The following is a 20,838-nucleotide window of genomic DNA, read 5'->3' as shown; positions in this document are numbered from 1 at the left end:
TGGACACCACTTCTTTTAACACAGCCTACTCGTGTGTTTTCTGTAGCTCCTTTCTCTTTTTCACTCGCCTTTTTTCCCTCCTTCCCTCTCTCATTCTCACAGTGCCAAGTTAAGACAGCTTGTTTTTGCTGCGGTGTGTCTCACAAAGTGTCTCTAAACATCAAACAACAGGCTAATCTGCTAGTCTTTATTAAAGCTGAGTGCACATTACACAACCTGGATTGCTGCTGGTTTCTTTATTAAGTAGCAAAAGATTCTGCATATTTTTGAGAAAGAGGTAAAACCGTGCAAACCAGATTTTCATCAGAGTTCATTTTTATACACCGAATTATTCAAATGCATGTTTGCAAAGAACAGGGACTGTAGATTTTGTCCCGTGCTTCTTATAATATGGTGTAGTTATCTCAGAAGAGGAATAGCTTCAAAGCTAGAGAGGAGGGATGAGTACAGCTACAATCCATCTCTCATAACAAACAAAGGGCGTGTGCAGTAACTCTAGGAATAAGAAAGACTTGAAAAAAAAAAAAATCATAATCAATCCTGTCATTGCCCTAAAAAAATACTATAATTCAACGTGGAAACGTTAGAGAATGTCATCACAGAAACAAATGCTTGGCTAAAAGTCAGTAAAGAAAACTGTCAGACATTCTAAAGCTGTGTCGACATAGAGAGCGTTTCAGCTGTATTTTTCAGTTGACCAAACAGATATGCCTCCGTTTTAATCAATCCAGCTTTGTACACTGGCTTTATTCACACTATAACCACATACACTCCAAGTCTCTTGTCCAGTGTCCAGTGGAGCGAAGGAGGATCGAGGGTGACTGAGAACCTGAGGACACTATGCCCGCCCACCTGTACCAACAAACTGACTGCACCCCAGGAATGTCAATCAAACCGGGCACGCCCCCAAACATTCCCCTTTTTTTTAGTTTCAGAAGGACACTCAGTACACTGATCAGAAGGAATGAATTTAGGGAATAACACCATAATGACTTGTGGGAAAAAAAATGACTGACTTAGTATTTTGAGAGAAGTTGATGCTTTTTGAATGGTAGCATATCGGAGCCTGAGGTTTTTTGGAGTTGGTCCCTGGTGGCAATCAGTGGTATTGCATGTTAAGGCACGTCAGCGTTGGCTTCACTTTTCAGACCCATTTTTACTTTATATAGAGTCTGTGGTTTCTTCACTATACAGACAGACAACCAGTCACGCTCACACTCACACCAATAGCCAATTTATAATCAATTAATCTAGACCGCTTATCTTTGGACGGCGGGAGGAAGCCGGACACTCGGAGGACACCCACGCAGGCACGGGGAGAACATACAAACTCCACGCAGAAAGGCCTCAGCCGAGCAGCAGGTTCGAACAAAGAGCCTTCTTCCTGTCAGATGACATGCTAACCACTGTACCATCGTGCTGCCTTTGACTGATTTGTCTTATAAAAGCGTCGTTCTGATTGAGTATTTTTTTTTTTTCTTTTCTTGGATTTGTTTCTTACCTTTAAGTGAAAGTCCCAGACCTGAGCATCATAATGCTGGTGTTGAGTGACATGGAGTCCGGCCTGCCGGGCCAGTTGACAAAACAGTCTCAGAGTTTCACCTCTCAGTGGGGCGAACACCAACGCCATGCCCTGGACAGGAAACAAGAAGAGGAGGAAGTCGGGTTCATTTGAAGGTGCATAGTAAACGTAGTGCAGACTACATTTATGGGGTACTTTACACATACAGTGTTGTCACACGTCATTTCTCATAATATTTGGTATTCAGCTTTCACACACAAAGACACATACAGAGTTAGATGTTAGTAAGTCTCTTTCCAGGTAAATGATAAACTAAAAACAAAAAGTTAAAGCTCTGCTAATCCAATCAAACTGAGAACTGAGAACACACGTGTAGGTGTGAATTTGTCTCCATGAGCAGGTGACGTATTTGTTTGTCTGTGTGTGTGAGAAAGACAGAGACAAAAGAAAGAGTGTGCATCACAAACATCCTGCAAATGCTAAGAGGATTACCAACAGGTTCAAAGTTTCTTTGAAATCCTCCAGTTTTCAGTTTTATTTCATGTTGATCATGTTATTATTGTTTTAATTAAATGGAGCAAAGAGGGATGCTCGCACAATCGCACACATACAGCAAATACACGCAGTGAAATGCACAATGACACAACGCAAGCTAAAAGAACACAAAGGCAACAAAAACAGACGGATCGCTGCGTTTGACAGATGATTTTTCATCTGTACATCCAGTTGCATTTTTTCCCCAAACCCTGCTGTCTGTCTAAAAACACAGCAAAAACAAACAGACAAAATTCCTCCTCGCACTAATCAGCTGATTAAGGGGATCCAGCCCACCGGATGGACCACCTTTGTCAGAAACAACAAATTAGTGCCATTAGATGGTAGAATTAATTGCTTTGTTAATTGTTTAATCAGCTTAGCAAATTATTAAATATTTGGCAAAGCTTGTTGTGGCAGCGACAGTCTGATGGCCGACACTCAAATCATATTAGCCCCTGAATTATCTCTGCTGGATTAAAGAGAGGGAGACATGAGGAGAGACTTAACACACAGATGTACAACAACAGCCAGATGTCACGTCTGTCTTTTGACAGCATTCGACCACAGCAGCTTCTGCAGTCAATACTCAGGCTGCAGGTGTTATCGTGCATTCCACTGTCTGACATGTCAGCTGAAAAGACACGTGTCACTGTAATATTAATAATATAATCTGTCTGCCTTTTGCTTTTCCTTTGTTATTTGCAACACAGGCAATAAGGAAACTTGATTTTAAAGGGTTAGTTCACCCAAACTATATGAAAAAAAAAAAAAAAACTCACGTGGTACGTGACCATGTGGATGGTTTTGATTTTATGTGCTCAGTTTCAGAGATGATTTCTGCCCCAACTCCAGTGTAATAAAAGTGTTGACAGTATTTACTGACAAATCACTGACATTTAAAAAGTACAACAGTAACATCTCCCTCCAGAAACACTGTCCTTATTGTGCTGGATTATTCAGAGAACGTGCAACCAGCAGTTCTTCTGTAAAAAGTAGTTCTCGTGAAAACGGTTCACCTCAGGGTCGATGGATTATTTAGAGAAATGAGGACAGTGTTTTGCTAATTTGTTTTTTTTTTATTTTTGTTGTCACTTGCATATATTCTTAATGTTGAAATAATGTCTCTATGTTGAAATAAGAGACATAATAACATGTCTGTGGTTTGCCACTTTTAAAATATTTGAGATTCAGAGAAGTATATTTTCCCCCATGATTCTGGTCTCCACCCTCCCCCACATCCTTTCCTTTCTGTGTCCTCTCCTCCTCCTTCTCCCTATCTCCTTCCCTTCGGTGCCATTTTCACCTCTTTTTCATAAACAGATATTCCCTATACCAGACTGGCCTCTGTGCTTTAAAACGCTGCCCTCTTCCCTCAGATGAATACAAATCTCAACCCTATCTCTTGCAGCCTTTTGCTTTTGTCCCCCCATTTGCTTTGGCTGTCACAGCGTGGGGTCTTATCGCGAGGCCAAAAGGGAGAAGTTGCCTTGGATTTATGATTAAGGGAAGAGAAGGGAAGAGAGAGAAGGAGATCAGAGCGATGCATTCAAGTCGCTTATAATAAGCATTAAAGCATTACATGATATTAATCCTGTCAGACTATTAATGTGTATAGGGTTTGGGGCAAAGCCTAATTATGATTGAGAAGAGTGGGAGGTGATTTAGAGGAAGGGGATAAGCAGAGATATATACAGTAGACACACAGAGGCAAACACACACACACACACACACACACACACACACACACACACACACACACACACACACACACACACACACACACACACACACACTTACGTTGGGTTGCAGTAATCTCCTTATGGAATCAACCAGGCTGGCTCTGTACTGGTCGAGAAACAAACTGTGCAGGAGAGAGAGAGAGAGTCAGGTTAGAATGCATTCTTATGATAGCAGTTCCAGATAAAGCAGCAGGCTATTTATTTTCTTTTGTTTACAAATAAATCCACCAGCAGGAATAGGGGAAAAACAATTTGCATGAGTAAGATGCTCTTCCTTTTTGTTTACGTCTGAGTTTTCATGGGTATTCACCTCAGCCTGCTGTCGCGGCGCTCAGAGGAATGCAGAACATCAAAAACTCCAACGTGCACAGATACCATCAGCTACAGCAAACACACACACGTGTGTATGCACAGATATGCACACTTTTACTGAGACACTTCAAAGTGGCGCAAAAGCACATGGCGTTGGTGGAATTAATACCTGGAGTGTTCACTTTTTAGTTGATGTGAAGATAGACGAATGAAAACAACACAGCGGGGAAAATTAAACAATTAGTATTAACAAAACCAAATTCACTGGCCCCATTGTGGATTAAATAATAACATACTGTAACTTGCTTGGTGACCACAGCTTTGGTCTTAATGCTGTTGCAAAGTAGATACGTAGTCTATATTTATGTGGAAACTTCACCAAATGAGGTGGAGGAAGTCAGGAGTACCAATCAAGATACACAATAACATATTGATTAAGGAAAATAGATATACATTACTATAACTTGCTGGAAGTGCTTGGTAACCTGCTTTCTAACCTCTGCCTCCACCAACTGACCCTAAATATCTCACAGCAAGAGAGAAAAACTCTGAAATGGATCACCAAGAGGTTAGTCAGTCACTCCTCTGCTAATAAAATAATTAACTAATTTAGGATTGATGCTCTTCACATGACAATTGTCAGAAACCACATTCCTCTGTGCATATTCAGAATTGATTCTGTGTTTTTTTTTTTTTTAAAACAAACAAAAAAAATTCAGTTGAGCTCCAAGCCCAAAAAAAAAAAAAGTAGGTGGGACGTTTCTTTTTTTAAACAGCTTTTTCTTCCAAGAACTACATTAATTACAAGAATATATCCAGGAGCTTCAGTGGGAAGAAAGAGAAAGGGGGTTTAACACAGGTATAAATACAGTCTGAAAAGTGAAAGTTTATTTACTTATATGCAAAATAATATCATTATAACTGGCCCCTTGTGAAAAGACAAACCCTCAATTATATGGTTAAAAATGAGGTATTGATCTGGATGGAGGTTCATGCAACACACACACACACACACACACACACACACACACACACACACACACACACACACACACACACACACACACACACACACACACACACACACACACACACACACACACACAGATACATTGCATTTACTTTCATTTAATTTTTGGAGACTCACCCTGAATTCATGTCCTCAATTTAATCTTGGACTATGTACATAATGATGACTCACTTTTTGCTTTAAAAAGGAAAGTGGGTAACCACAATAGGATTGTGTAAACAGATTTCTGTCCCCACAACACGAGTAACTTAAGTCACAGTACACACACACACACACACACGCACGCACGCACACACACACACACACACACACACACACACACACACACACACACACACACACACACACACACACACACACACACACACACGCGCACACACGCACACACACACACACGCAAATCGACGCCAATCATTCTAAACAAAGTAACACCTGTCTATCTATCCACAATGACAAATTTCAATCCATTATGCAAGTAAGTAGTAAGCTATGAATATGAGCATGTGTGTGTGTGTGTGTGTGTGTGTACCTATTATCACAGATGAGAGGGGAGTAATTTGACTAAAATGCAACAATACAGTGCAGATTTGACATAATCCTGCACATCCGTCCAACTGGCCAGTGGAGTGGCAATCTGGATGCAACCTTTCAAACACAGTCTCTGACCTTTCCTCATTCAAAATCCTCTGAGCCCAGTGAGGAACGAAAGGTGCATCTCTGCCGACATACTTGTACGGAAAAGCTTTATGTGTTTACCTGTTGAAAATATAACATGCAGTTGGACAACCTCATTTCTGTCAACAGAATTCATTGAGGGGAAAAAAACAAAAACACAAATGACCTCTGCAAACTCAAAACCAGGATGTATGTACGTATGTGTAGAGTTTATTGTTCTTCCAAGGCCAGACAGAGGTGTGAAGTTTATCTGACTTTTCTGTTTTGGTTTATTTTGCCACAGATATCAGTTCACAGGAAAAGTGAGTGGCAAAGAAAACAAGGAAGTGAGCTTGTTGGGTGGAGGTAACTGCTGAAACACACACACACACACACACACACACACACACACACACACACACACACACACACACACACACACACACACACACACACACACACACACACACACACACACACACACACACACACACACACACACACAAACACTGGGGCCAAAGGAAGGACAGGGTGTCATTCAACGGGCAATGGTTAAACGAAAAAGAGCAATTGATTAAAACTCGTTTTAAAGATATCAACAACTACCGATATAAGATTGTGACATGATCAATAAGGCCCATGTGATACACAAAGTAAGCCTTTGGTACCTATTATTTAAAGAGCAGACTATTATTAGTCATACACAGGCATATATTTGGAACTGTGGCATTACTTTAAGATTATTATGAATAGGAATTGTTTATTACAACAGAAACAAACCAAATACAAATTTATAGTATACAGAAATTAACAGTATAAATAAGACAATAATATGTAAAATTGCCCAACGTAGAGTGGCAGATAATAAAGTATGCACATTTGAAAGACTTTCTAAAATTTAAAGGGACAAAAATCACCACTGAGATGAGCCATATTAGTTTGCATGCCAGTTGGAAATATTTGTCTACCAAACATAAACTGTGTCTGTCCATTATATACCTGGTAAATATTTTCAACTTGTGACCATTGTTCCTGTTTATTTATGCAATTCTGACCTTGTGAAAACACTGATAAGCGTATCTTCAATTATATAAGGTTCCTTTGTGACAATGTTTCATTTGAGGTTGAGTTACTTCTGACTGTATTTGCTTATAAAAGAGGTGCTTCTAATGCTAAAGCTTGGTTTCATGGAGGAAAGAAATATGTTTGAGTTTCTGGCATCTTTTTACCTTCATGTAATACAATGTCTACAATGGAAATATTTTGTATATAATATATATAGATATATACTGTGCATTTTATATTTTATACTGCTATTTACTGCTATTTTATTGCTTTTCTATTATTATCTTATTGCTTCTGTATGCTGCTGTAATGAAAAAAATTTCCCTCAGGGATTAATAAAGTAACTACCTAACCTAACCTAACTTAAATTCATTTTCCTGTGACACTTTTCCATTCAAATGAACATCTCTCAGTCTACTACATTGTTTGGCTGGTATTCACTGTTTTATAGTGTCAAGCTAATATTTATGGACTCCCAAATCGAGTGGTCTTTCTCTTTAAGGTCACATCTGATGCACCCAGACTGTCAGAGGCCCATTGTCTCACGATGACCCCTCCCACCCAGGACAGGCCAGGGAACTCCAGTCACAACTGAAAAGAGGTCAAAGGGCAAAGCGGGCGTGTGTGTGTGTGTGTGTGTGTGTGTGTGTGTGTGTGTGTGTGTGTGTGTGTGTGTGTGTGTGTGTGTGTGTGTGTGTGTGTGTGTGTGTGTGTGTGTGTCGCTGCTATATTTATCTGCTTACACACGTATGAGAACGTATAGGATGTCGTCAATGCTGCAAGGGTGAGCCTGTGGAAACAAATGATATCATCCACTCAGTCTCCCATGGGAGAAAGTTAAGGGTTAAATGCAGAGGTGTACATTTTGTATGCATTGCAAGGATCTTCTGTGGGATCTTATATCCCTTTGTTTGTCTTAAATCTAAAATATTCAGTAATTATTAGAGACCTCTACAGTATGACTCCTGTTCTCTTTGAATTTTGTTAAAATGTATTTTTTTTGTTGCCCTATTTATGTAAAAAAATACTTCAAGGATACCCAACTAATTGGTTTTAGATTATTCTGTACAGAAAATGCACTCTTACTACATGTGCTGCTGCGTGGGAAAACAAGACTAAGGCACTTAAGAGGAGCAACAACACAACCTCGTGATAGTGTACACAAACACAAGATCACACACAGACACTAAATATAGAAGTAGTAAAGTGAAATGTGGTAAAGGTGTTAACCTGGACCCTCTTAAAAAGACAGTTAATACCAAAACTGTCATTTTCAGCCTCTCTAATCACGCTCTTACAAGTTACACTAAGCATGCCTTAACATTCTGCTGAAGTGGTAAAAAGGTTGGAAACCTCTTGAGTTTCTGAGTTTGTTTCCTAAAAATGCAGAATTATGACACCTCAAGTTATAAATATTGAAAACCATTATTGTAGCAACAACCTGAATGAGATGTGAGCCGCAGAAGTTATGACTAGTTTCTGACTCAATTTGGCCCTGATGACAAAAAGGGTCTGTACACATGTCATCTATCGTCAATGTTATAAATGACCTTTTTAATTTATTTGAATATTACATACTTCAAAACATGAAAACATATTTGTTTACGTTAGCGTGGCAGAAATGATGTATAGACCAGGGACAACTATTCTATTTGTAACACAACAATATTTAAAAAATACTACATGACATGGTTTGATTCCAAGGAATTACAAAAACAGTATGGGGGAAAAAGGACACGAGACAGAAAACAGACACAAAAGAGAAAAGAGAGAAAAAGTTAACAAGTCTGCTAATGTTGACTGCTACAGAATGTAGTGAAACATTATGTGAAAGAAGATGTTTCTGAATGACAGATTCTGATTCAAGGTGAAGTGGAAAATGTCCTGCAACAGAATGGAGAAGCCCACGAAAGATGCTGAGTTTGCATAATGAATTACACATAAATTATGAAAACAATGTTCTCTCTTGATCCAATCAGGTTATTCAAGCACCCAGTTGCTTATTGATTAGGCATTATCCATAGTGCAGCAGACTGTCACCACATATTACTGACCCTCTGCTCAGGGCACTATTGTCATAAGTCATTACAACAAAGATGTATTTGTGTTGTGCGTGTATGGCATTAATGTATTTAGTGTTCATAAACTAATCCAATACATCTTCAAAAGTGAAACACGAAATGCATAAAAAGTGCATGTGAAAACTTACAGAAGATGCAAATGACACAGATATAGCACAAAAATAGAATAATGCATGCACACCCACAAAGTCACACACACATACACAGGCCTTTATCTCATTGCCCACACATGGACAGCTTTTGGAGAATGCAGACATGCCAACATCCCAGCCAAAGATTCTCTGCCACCCACATGCTCACTGCAGGAATCCCTCTCTCCCCCTCTCTCTCCCCCTCCCTGTCTGCCAGACAAACACAAACACAAACACATAAATGGGAGGAGGCACACAACACTGTTCCTGCAAACTGTCCGTCTTTCTCTCCGTGAATCACTTTTGGAAGACGTAGATCCTTCGGTTTAAGATGTTTGCTGCTTCGCTGAAAAGTCTATTCTCTGTGCATGTCCACGGAAGTTTCCACATCACACGTGTACGTTTCTTATCGGACCACAATTGGCTGGTTATAACTAATTACACATAAAGGTAATTGTTGTTTATTGCAGTAGATTTTTTTTAATTTGTGAAGTTATGCTAAATGTGTTTTTCTTTGGATAAAGTAGCAGCTTTTTTAAAAAATTTTTTTACCATTTAATTAAATAACCTAATGAAACTAATTTTGCTGAAAGCTTGACTGACTAAACTGGACTGAACTGTAACAGCAGGGTCTGCCCTATAGATACAAATGTCTGTCATTGGCCGAGTGGGTGAATGAGTGATAAAATTACACTATAAGTCAGCCGAAATCTTAGACTTCCTACATCCATTTCAAATTAAAAGCCCTCTATATCTGTGAAGATTGTCCATCATCAAGGTCATGGTATATCTATGTTATCCCAAGGCAATAACTAATGTTACCTCAAGCAAATCCAGTTGCCTTCGAAATGAACTTTGATAAAAGCTCTCTTACGTTTTATGATCAGTCCAGCTATATACTAGGTTTTGACCTGGTCTTGTTATCATCAGCTAGTGACTGGCTGTGACTCCTTGATATTTAATACCACATTGAACAGTAGATCAACCTATGATTCAGTTCATAATGTCCTATTCAAGTTTCTAAGGTGCCAAGTGGCAACAAATTCATACTTTAAAAGAGCACATAAATAACACCTCTAATGGCAAAATCCACTCCAACGTCTGACGATTCTACTTTTGCATAATACTCCCTCATCAAAGAAAGGCAGGATATCCAAAGAAGTTGGCAGAAAATAGGCTTCAGAGAGACAACGTTCCACCAAACTCTTCTCCTTTCCTCACTCCCCTCCTCTCCTCTCAGCGGTGGTTCCACTGCTACCGGTAGGAGCTATAATTAATCGGAGTGGAAGTTGCGTTGTTGACCTTTTCGCAGGTGATCATCACAATGACGCGCCCGTTAATCGGTCAGCCGTCACTCTTCAAACCGCCACCACTGCAATTATCACACAAGCACTCATTCGCATACACATGCAGGAAAGACGGCACCACACTGAAAAGCATCTCGCAGCGCAGCACACGCACGCGCACACGCGCACACACACACACACACACACACACACGCACACACGCGCACACACGCACACACACACACACGCAGACCTGCTGGATGGATCTCTGCTGAGAGAAATGGGAAAAGAACCTGAGATATCAAAAACTTCACATACAATTTACTCTTCTCACACCATCTGCTTCTACCCGTCATACACACGAGCATATGCACTGCTCCTCTATAAAATATCTTCTATCAGCTGCCTGCTCTCCTTCTCTCTCTGGGTGTTGTACCTGACTATTACTTGTAATGACCGTGACATTAAAATAATGATAACGATGTTTGCTAATGCTGCACTTAGCACACATGCCCACACTCGTGCAGATGGATACATGCATTTTGTACACAAGCTGATTTTGTTCCTAATTTGTAAGGCTGGAAAGTAGTCAAGTGCTTTCTCTTCTACCGAAGGCATGTCCATCTTTTTAGTGTCTGTGTGTGAATGTGGGCACATGAATGTGTGCAGGTGTGGTGTAGGGTAAATGTCGTTAAACCACGTTTAGAGCCGGTTGACTGTTCCATGATCAGGATATGTTCAGAGCCTCCTCACCAACATCCTGGCTTAAACTTTGCTGGTGTTGGAGTGTAACACACTTAGAGCACAACCTTCAGTCAAATATCTTTCTTTCTTTCTTTTTTTAAATGAGGATCTCTTTGCCTGTCTTCCTGTCTTTAGGCACGGTTCTAAATCTGGACACTGAAGACACATGTCTACAAGGGCTGCCCATTATATTTAGAGACTCAGAATCTCAGGATAAATCTCATTCACATCACCACTCCAGACTTTTTTTTGACTGCCTCAGTAACCTTCACCAGGGAATTGAGGAAAGCCATGGTCATATTCAAGAACAGCTGTGGATTCGCACACCCTTTTATACGTAGCATAATCGGGAGCACCAAACATGGACCCATTCCAGACATGCCCTTTATAAAACATGATGATAATTGTCTGAAGCCATGAACAAGAGTGCTTTTGTTTATTATGTTTGGCTGAATAACATGAAAAAGTCATAAGAATATAGTTTATACAAGTGCATAACAATATTAGGTTGATAGGCAGCATGGTGTGTGGAGTTTGCATGCTCTTCCTGTGCCTGCGTGGGTTTTCTCTTCAACCCCAGCTTCCTCCCAGAGTCCATAGAGATGCATGCTAAGTTAATAAGTGATTCTAAATTGACTGCAGGCTGTATTTGTGAGCGTGACTGCTTGTCTGTCTTTCTTTGTTGGCCATATGATGGACTGGCAACAGGTCGAGAGTGTGCCCTGGTATCGCCCAAAATCAGGTGGGATAGGCTTCGTACAAGACAAACATACTGGGCAGTATGCTGCCGCCTCTTCCTCATTTAGGGCTAAATTTAATTTTTAAGTCCTGACATTTTCTGATTTCTTTTCTGTCAGACGATGTAAATTGAGATTTTTTTAATTATTATTATTTTATTTTTTTTAAAGTAAATGCAACGAGAAAAAACTTTGCCATTCTTCATCACTCATTTTATGTCCATGAATTGATAAAGAGATAACAGATTGTGTTACATTTTTTTCTTTCGTAGATGTGTACTAACTACATCCTGGATGCTGTAGCTGCAATGAGTAAGGTTTACCTATATCCTTTTATTGACTGTACCACAACAGCCCTGTCTGAGTGTGTGAGTATAAACAAGTCAAGGTTGCATAATATGGACTATTGAAAGCACATATAACTTCAAATCCTGTGACACAGAAAAGTAAAAGAAGAGAATCGTTTCAGAGGAATAATTTCTTTCACAGATGATTCCTACCATTCATTATGTTTTTTACAAGGATGTCATTGTACACGGTACACCAAAATTATGCCTTTTACCTCACAGTACAGTTGAGCGATAAAAAGAAGATGTAATTCTTGACTGGTTACAAGATCTACATTTCAATGACCGATGGACTAATTGTTATGTTTATGTTGCTCTATCTCTCCATTTCCATCTCCATTTCTGCTCCTCCCTCCATCCACCCTCCACTCTTCCTTTATCTTACTGAGTCTCCTTCCTTGTCAAGGCGCAATTATTTGCAATTTGCCTAAGTCATCCATTTGCTGGGACACCAAGCATGAAAACGAGGCAATTTGGTGTAAAATGGAGGCAGGGAGGCATCTGAGCATATGTATGTGTGTGTGTGTGTGTGTGTGTGTGTGTGTGTGTGTGTAAGACGGTGTGTGGACAAGGGTGGGGAAGGTCCAGGCACTGGTGGGGTGCCATGTGAGTACTTTCACGCAAAAGTGAAAATTAATGCCATGAGCGCACACGCAGAGATAAATCTGTCTCTGTGTGTGTGTGTGTGTGTGTGTGTGTGTGAGAGAGAGAGAGAGAGAGAGAGAGAGAGAGAGAGAGAGAGAGAGAGAGAGAGAGAGAGAGAGAGAGAACCTACCAGTCTGCGCACATGACAGTATCAAAGTGACCCTCCAGTGCTGAAATATCCGACTCACAGTCCCACCGCACCACCCTGTAACGCACACATAAAAGAGACAGAAGTTGAGTATTTGAAGGAACAGTGACAGAAGACAGTCAGTGTTGATAAAACACCACACAGAGCAAAAGCTCTTTGTCCACTTTTCTTCTTCTTCCTTCACTTCTTTTTTCTCTCTCGTTTCCAACACTTTGAGCTTCGTGCTCTCTGTCACCTCTCTCCCTGACCCCCACTGTTTTTCTGCTTCAGTAGAGACTTGGAGAAAGTGTCAAGGAGGGAAGACATGTCATCTACGAGGTAGAGAGAGGGAGCTTCTGACATGACACTTGACATTTATACTACGTGAACGTGAACACACACACACACACACACACACACACACACACACACACACACACACACACACACACACACACACACACACACACACACACAAACGCGCACATGAACACGCACAGAAAGGCCACCTTCATACAGGTTGCTAGAGAACATCCACACTATCCTTTCTCTACCTTTATAGATATGCAAGGGACAACATAGGGTTTTAACACTACTACACAACTATATGCCCAGAACAAAAAACACTATCACTAAGGAGTATGATGATCTATCATATCAAATAGGAAGAAACCCTTTTTAAAAATAAATGGTACTATAGTTTCATGTGTTTTTCTGTTGGTTCTCTCAATCTTTTACATATTGCACCGATGGCATTGATAATCTTTTTAAATAAAAATTACTTTTAGGGGTTTTTGTTTGCCACTTTGGCAGAGTGAGTCATATTCTTGCTATTTGGCCAGGAAGTGTTCTGTCACTGTGTCTTGTTGGTTTCTGGGTTGCAAGGTTTCTCGTTGTTCACCAGTCTTAGTATACAGGATCACTCAGTCTGTATCACTCATGGTGCTCAGACAATCTGAAATGTCTTAAACGGCATATATAAATTTACTTGGCGTTTTTGTAGTGGATTATCAGTAGTTGACGTCTTTTTGTTTCCTGCTACAATTTGTTACTAGACTGTGTTCAGGCTGCACTGATGCCGTTGTACTGTTAAGAGGAGCCGAGCTTTCTTCTCCATCTCTTTTTCCACACCATTTTCCATTCCTCTCTTTCACACTGTCAGGCAGAATGGGGGATTATTAATTAGCCATTATTAACACTCAGTAAACAAAACATTAGGCCCTGCTAGAAACACAATCTCGATTCGCAGCAGGAGGCCCCAGCACACACACACACACACACACACACACACACACACACACACACACACACACACACACACACACACACACACACACACACACACACACACACACACACACACACACACACACGCATGAATGTGCTCACACCATCGCACGACATGCCATGCCCCTCCCTATCCATCCCCTTGTACAATCGCATCATGCCCTTCGCCCTCTCTTGCAGCGCAGAAATGACAGCAGGCATAATCTGAAAAGAAAACAATCAAAGTAATGTAGCCTAATTATACGTTTACTTTTTCACTCCATCTTCCACTCATGTAAATATGCGCAGGAGCGAGAGATGGAGAGAGAAAGAGACAGAGAGGAGAGGTAGGGGAGCTAAACAGTCAGTCAATGGAAAAATGCCTTTTTGAGGCAGGGACAATAATTAACAATGTTTGAGGCCGTCCTGGTGTGTGTGTGTGTGTGTGTGTGTGTGTGCACGTGATCAGTGTTTTCTGGAGGAGAAATGCCTAAAAAAAGGGGTCAGTTTTGTTCTGGATAGGCTCCAGCCCCTCCATGACCCTGTTCAGGATAAAGCGGGTATAGATAGTGGATGTAGACAAAACAACAACAATCACTGCACAGTCCACTCTTCTGACTGACTGCAGTCATAAAGAGATGAAAAAAAGCAGTCTCACCTGGAAGATACGAGTGTTGAGCCAAACCTTCCTGCTTGCCTGTTTCCCTCGACCAGCGCTCGAACATCTGACGTGCCATGGTCAAGGAATTACCACGGCTACACAGACTACATATTAAACTGTGGGAAAAGGCTTAAAGATGATGTTCACAGCAGATAAAAACTTTAAAGAGGTCATTATAAAATATATGTACCGTGTCCTTACAATTAAGCCTCCAGCGGACGTAAAGTCAAATTAAAGCTACCATGTGTGGTGATTGAACCCATTTTCCCCTTGACTCTCATTTTATTAAAAAAGTAAAACATTTTAAATGCAAAGTAACACTTTGAGTTTTGGAAAAAGGTAAGAACATTAGTCATTTAACTAATCAGGAGCTTCAAATTGTTGATCACCCTGTCATAAACATTCAGTTTTTGAAGTAATTGTTAAAAAAAAATTTTTTTAAAAAAGAGCATGAAGAGCAACATCAATGGGTTTTGGTTAAACCTCATATGATAGACACCCACATCGAGAAAGCATGAGTGAGCAGAGATGAGCTCTGGGGACGGAGAGCCAGTGTGCAGGAGCAGATCACAGCAGCCTCGAGTTGGATCAATGGGAAGGCTTTTAACCACAGATACAAAAACTCACACTTCCCTCTCACGCACGCACGCACGCACGCACGCACGCACACACACACACACACACACACACACACACACACACACACACACACACACACACACACACACAGAGAGAGAGAGATGAATACACACAAAAGCAGGGTGATTGATGTCAAGTTGTCTATTAATACACTGGCTTGTGGAGTTGCAAAGCAATTCAATTAGGATTTCCTTGTCTTTAAAGCCTGCAAAGAGCTGAGACAAATCCAATCGACAAAGACAGAGAGCAGGCGAGAGAGCGAGAGATGGAAAGATAGAGAGAGAGAGCAAGAATGCGTGTTGATGTTGATAGATGGATTGATAGCTGGAGAGCCAATCCAAAATCAAAGAGGCCTCCCAGACACCGATACACAATAATATGTAGGTTAGCACTGATTCACGTACGAGCGCAGGCATAGACACACAACACACACCCCCGCTGGACACCTGTGCACGAGTGTGTTATGCATAGCGATGACAGGCCGAAGAGCAGAGCAGCTTACCGTAATCTCATCACCAGCACACCACTGGGGGAGAGGTCAGCACATGCACAAAAACACACACACACCACTTTAAAAACACACACACACACACAGAAATAAAGAGGAAAGAGAGAGAGAGAGAGAGAGAGAGAGAGAGAGAGAGAGAGAGAGAGAGAGATTTGAGTATTATTGAACATTAAAGCAGAAGAATATTTGCTCCCATCACTTGAAGCAGACAAGTATCAGCCAATGACATGCATCAATCTTTCTTAATGGAACTTTTCAATTGATTTTCAACATGAGTATTCAAGGTCACGGCAACAGTTCTCGCTCTCCTCTCTCCATGGTGTGTATCTGTGTGTGTTTCTGCACTCGAAATGAGGTCAACAACTTCGGAGGAAATCTATTCACTAGCTGTATCTAAATGTCATCCGTTCACAACTTCTTTCTTGCATATCTTCTCATCTATTTCACTGTGTAAAACCGAACCCTATCACAAGCCACTATCTCTTTCTATTCTGACACTAGACGCACAATAAGGCCATGTGAGATAAACACTGGCCATTAGCACAAGGCTAAGATCAACAGCTTCCTCAACAAGAGGAAATACCACACAGTAACCGCAGTATGTGAATGGGCCAATTTGGCTGAGCCCAGAACAAATTATGTGTCTTTCTCAACCCTCCCTTTTCTTTTCTGTGTGTTCGATCCATTCTCGCTATGATTTCACTTACAATTCTTTCTGTGTTTGTTCTTCGAAACAAAGCAGTCGGTCAATGGTGTATTGTTTGTGTGCGCAAGTGTGTGTGTTTGTGTTTTACAGGCTCCATAATGTTATTGTTTGGTCTTATTGTGATCAGTAAAGGAGCATTGTAGCCGGCTGAGACAGAGATATTGTAAGCAGAGCTAAATATGGAAGCACCATATCGGTCAATGGGGAAGAAATGTGTATTTATATTTCCTGCTTTTGTGAAATAACTGTTGCAAGTCAAAGATTCTTTTTTTTCTCGTTTGTGTAGCTGTTCAGCGAATAAAGCGGGATCTAAGAGGACGAGAAAAAAAAATTCACGAATGATGAAAGGAGATGGAAAAAAAGAAAGGGAAAGCAAGATGAGATCAGACAGGGAGAAGTGTAAAATGGGTAAGAAGAGCAAGGCGGTTTGCAAACTGACAAGAGTTGATCAATAACCCACTCAAAGAAAACATTTTGAGAAAAAAAATCTCACCTAAAGATTTGTCCTAAAAACTTAATTATAGGCCCAAACCTTAACCACAGAAAAACATTTTAAACAAACCTTGATTGTTCCTGCTTCTAAAACACTCATCAAGCCCTAACCCTAGCCTTAGCATTAGATGAAGTCTCACGAAATCTGACAGGATGGCAATTACTGTGCTCTTAACTTGGCATTGTGGGCAGCTAGGATTGGTAGATGCCATGTTGAGCGCTGGTGCTGGGGTATTTGTCACTGTGGGTGCCCCATCTGCGAAATTTTGCCTAAAGATAAAAGAGGTGGACGGCTATTCTTCCACACTCCAATCCAGTCTGTGATTTCAGGGCTGAAACCCGACGGTTCGAACACGCTGTCTACTGTTGTCTCTTTGTGATACTGCCTCGAAAAGTCACTGTATAGCTACTGTAGGGCCACTTCATCTGGATCACAGCATGTAAGGGATTGAAATACCAGTATATATTATGAGCATTCATAATGGTTTCAACTGAAGCATCCTAATTAAGATGTTTTGGTGTTTAATTGGCGATAACAACTGATACAATTATTTATGACTGTTTAAACAATAACTATGCAAAGTAGGATATTACAACTTAATGGCCTGCAATTAGTTTATAGCTGTACATACACACTCAGTTGCAAATATATTAGGTACACCTAAATAAAACGAATAGAACAGTATTGCAATAAATCCTACAACACGACGGTCATAATGATCAGTTTTTGTGGAAACTGTTTGAGGGAGGTGTTGATTCAACTTTTGAAGGATATATTCGGTGGTGTGGTTGAACTGAACTGCATTAAACAAAGAGGCTTTTGCGATATATATTCTAAACTCATGGATGTAAATGTGGAAAAAACTAATGTTTTATTTAAAGGTAAGTATCCAACCTGTGATCACATGAAATTACAAATCAAACTTTTATGTCCAACATAAAATGTCTGAAAACCTCTTGTATCATGTAATCAATGTCATGTGAATTTATCCCATCACATCAATGAATTCATATGTGATAAATCTAAACAACTAATTGTCTACAATAAAACAAACTAAAGTATTCCCAGAAACAAATCAATGTGAATGCAGGGAAAAAAGTGTGAGCTGCAGGAATGAGGCAGAGATGGCGAGATAAACAGAGTCGGAGAGAGGACGATGAAAGGATACTCTGAATGGACTTCTCATTCCCATCTGATAGCAGAACTTCCTCCACGTCAGCACAAATGGCAACCTGAGAGACAGAGAGACAGGAAAGAGACGGAGAAATGAAACAACACAGAACAAAAGAACAAAACCAAAAAAGCACTCTTAGATGACGCAAACATCTGAACACAATAATGACATAACCATATCTACAAAGCTTCACTCTTGGCAGCAGCCCGCCCCACCCTTTTCTCTCCATTGCTCCCTCTCCTCCCTGCCATTTCCCTCTCTATCTTCACCCCATTTTTATGTCTGCATTATTTTAATCATTCAATCAAATCAGTCAATACTTTTATCATTGTGGCTAGCGGTGGGGGCTGCTATCTTGCTATCACTCTGTTCAGTAATTGCATTGTGACAGGGGATGATGGCAAGCGCAGAGCCTTTTCATTTGACGCTGGGTGTTTATCAGGCCGAGCCATCACTCCGTTCGCCGCTGTCACTCTGCACTCGGCTCACCAGGCCTGCCTGATGCCCTTCATATAACTTTGCGGCGGAGACCGAGAAAGAGAAGGAGGGAGACGGGAGAATGGAAAGAAAGCTTTTGCGCTGCAGCGCTGTATGTGTGTGAGGGAGATATAGATAGAGAGGTGTGTGCTTTACTATAACCTCATCTTTTTACATCCGCTTTTCTTTGCTGATGCTTTGTTTTATATCAGCAAGTGGGTGTCAGCCTGTCAATTTCTGTTAAGGAGTGTGTGTGTGTGTGTGTGTGTGTGTGTGTGTGTGTGTGTGTGTGTGTGTGTGTGTGTGTGTGTGTGTGTGTGTGTGTGTGTGTGTGTGTGTGTGTGTGTGTGTGTGTGTGTGTGTGTGCGCATATGCACACGGCTAAGTGTGGGTGCAAGTAGTTATTGTGTGGGTATGCACATTATTCTTACATGCAATATTGACTCGAATGGCATTATGTAGTGTTATCAAATGTATGAACATCTCTGAAACTAACAGAACACGTACACATACATGTGTTTCTCCACACAGACAAACACAGATGCACACATGTTCAGGCCCTGGAGGGTGTGTGAGGGGGTCACCGAGTGCTGTGTGTCCCACCACCATCTGCTCTAATTGAGGATGGGACCTCGAGGCCGGACCAGAGCATCCAGCTGAAAGATTAAGAGCCCAACCTGGCAACCCATGAGCGGCAACCTGTCACCCGCCACCACCACCACTACACCACGCACATGCAGGGTCAGGCTAAAATACATTTGTGTATCTGAAAATTTCTCCTCTTCCGAGTGTAGCTGGGTAACATTTGCTGATTAGCACAACACACACTACAATCAGGAATTATTTGGCCATAAACCAAAATGTTGGGCAAATTGAAATTTTGACCTGATGACAGAAGAGGAGGGTCTGCACCAAATTTGTCAATCTATCCAATCAAAACATTTTAATCCAACTAAAACCTGCTGTGGGCACAAGGCCAGCGCATCAACAACGTTGTTAAAACACGTTGTCAGAGAACCATGTTGTGGCAATGCATGTGAAGTGAAAGTTTGATCTGTGGGGGGTGCAAGATGTTTATGGGATCAACAAAGTTAGTTTGTGATCATAGTTCTCAAAGCAGAGCAGACAGCCAGGTTGAAGAACAAATGGTTAGAAAATGAGCTTTCATACCCGCCAAGAGATGCCTTGAGGTTTTCTCTCTACACCCCACTGCATCTCTCCAATTGTTCGGATCCATCTGATTTCGAACATCACCAGGTAGATTAAAAATTAAATCTAATATTATCCTAGGTAGTTTGACCGAACACTGCCGCGGTACGTGTAAGAAACAAAAGGACGAGATTAAATCAGCGTGTAAAAATGATACAGAGCATGAAAAGAAATACAGAGAGGGACAAAAATCAGGGTGGAAGAGAGGATAACTACAGCAATATTTAATGAACTGCTCACATGGACAACAGAGAAAATGTGGTGAGTGTGGTGTCAGTGACGGATGAAGGAGGGAGGAGATAAAGGAGAGGTGTGAAGGAAGGATTCCATCTCAAGCCACCAATGTCAAAACATGGTGTATTGACTGCCAAGAGATAAAACCCAGCTTTCACACACACACACACACACACACACACACACACACACACACACACACACACACACACACACACACACACACACACACACACACACACACACACACACAACACACACAAACACAAACACACACAGAATGGCATCTAACAGATCGATGGGACACTGACGCCTGCTATGTGGAGGGGCCCTTAAGACCCTGGCTAATAAACCCTATGGCTGACAGACTGCAGTATATCTGAGAGTGTGTGTGTGTGTGTGTGTGTGTGTGTGTGTGTGTGTGTGTGTGTGTGTGTGTGTGTGTGTGTGTGTGTGTGTGTGTGTGTGTGTGTGTGTGTGTGTGTGTGTGTGTGTGTGTGTGTGTGTGTGTGTG

The 20,838-nt window shown here is 41.0% G+C and overlaps 1 protein-coding gene across 1 annotated transcript in view; it reads right to left on the bottom strand.

The window, feature by feature from the left end:
• Nucleotides 1-20,838, bottom strand: part of camkmt (calmodulin-lysine N-methyltransferase) — a 102,971-nt gene that overhangs the window by 7,765 nt on the left and 74,368 nt on the right. The window contains exons 6-10 of the mRNA XM_069693003.1: nt 18,399-18,462; nt 14,882-14,948; nt 12,961-13,035; nt 3,857-3,920; nt 1,502-1,633 (exon numbers count right to left, since the gene is read on the bottom strand). Coding sequence (XP_069549104.1) covers nt 1,502-1,633; nt 3,857-3,920; nt 12,961-13,035; nt 14,882-14,948; nt 18,399-18,462 — 402 coding nt within the window. The remainder of the gene's footprint in view (nt 1-1,501; nt 1,634-3,856; nt 3,921-12,960; nt 13,036-14,881; nt 14,949-18,398; nt 18,463-20,838) is intronic.

Source organism: Brachyistius frenatus, unplaced genomic scaffold, assembly GCF_029030835.1.
Source record: "Brachyistius frenatus isolate BFR_SWC_R1_liver_20210118 unplaced genomic scaffold, ASM2903083v1 Contig_13, whole genome shotgun sequence".
Classification (NCBI taxonomy): Eukaryota; Metazoa; Chordata; class Actinopteri; family Embiotocidae; genus Brachyistius; species Brachyistius frenatus.
This window is presented reverse-complemented; position numbering and strand designations above follow the sequence as displayed.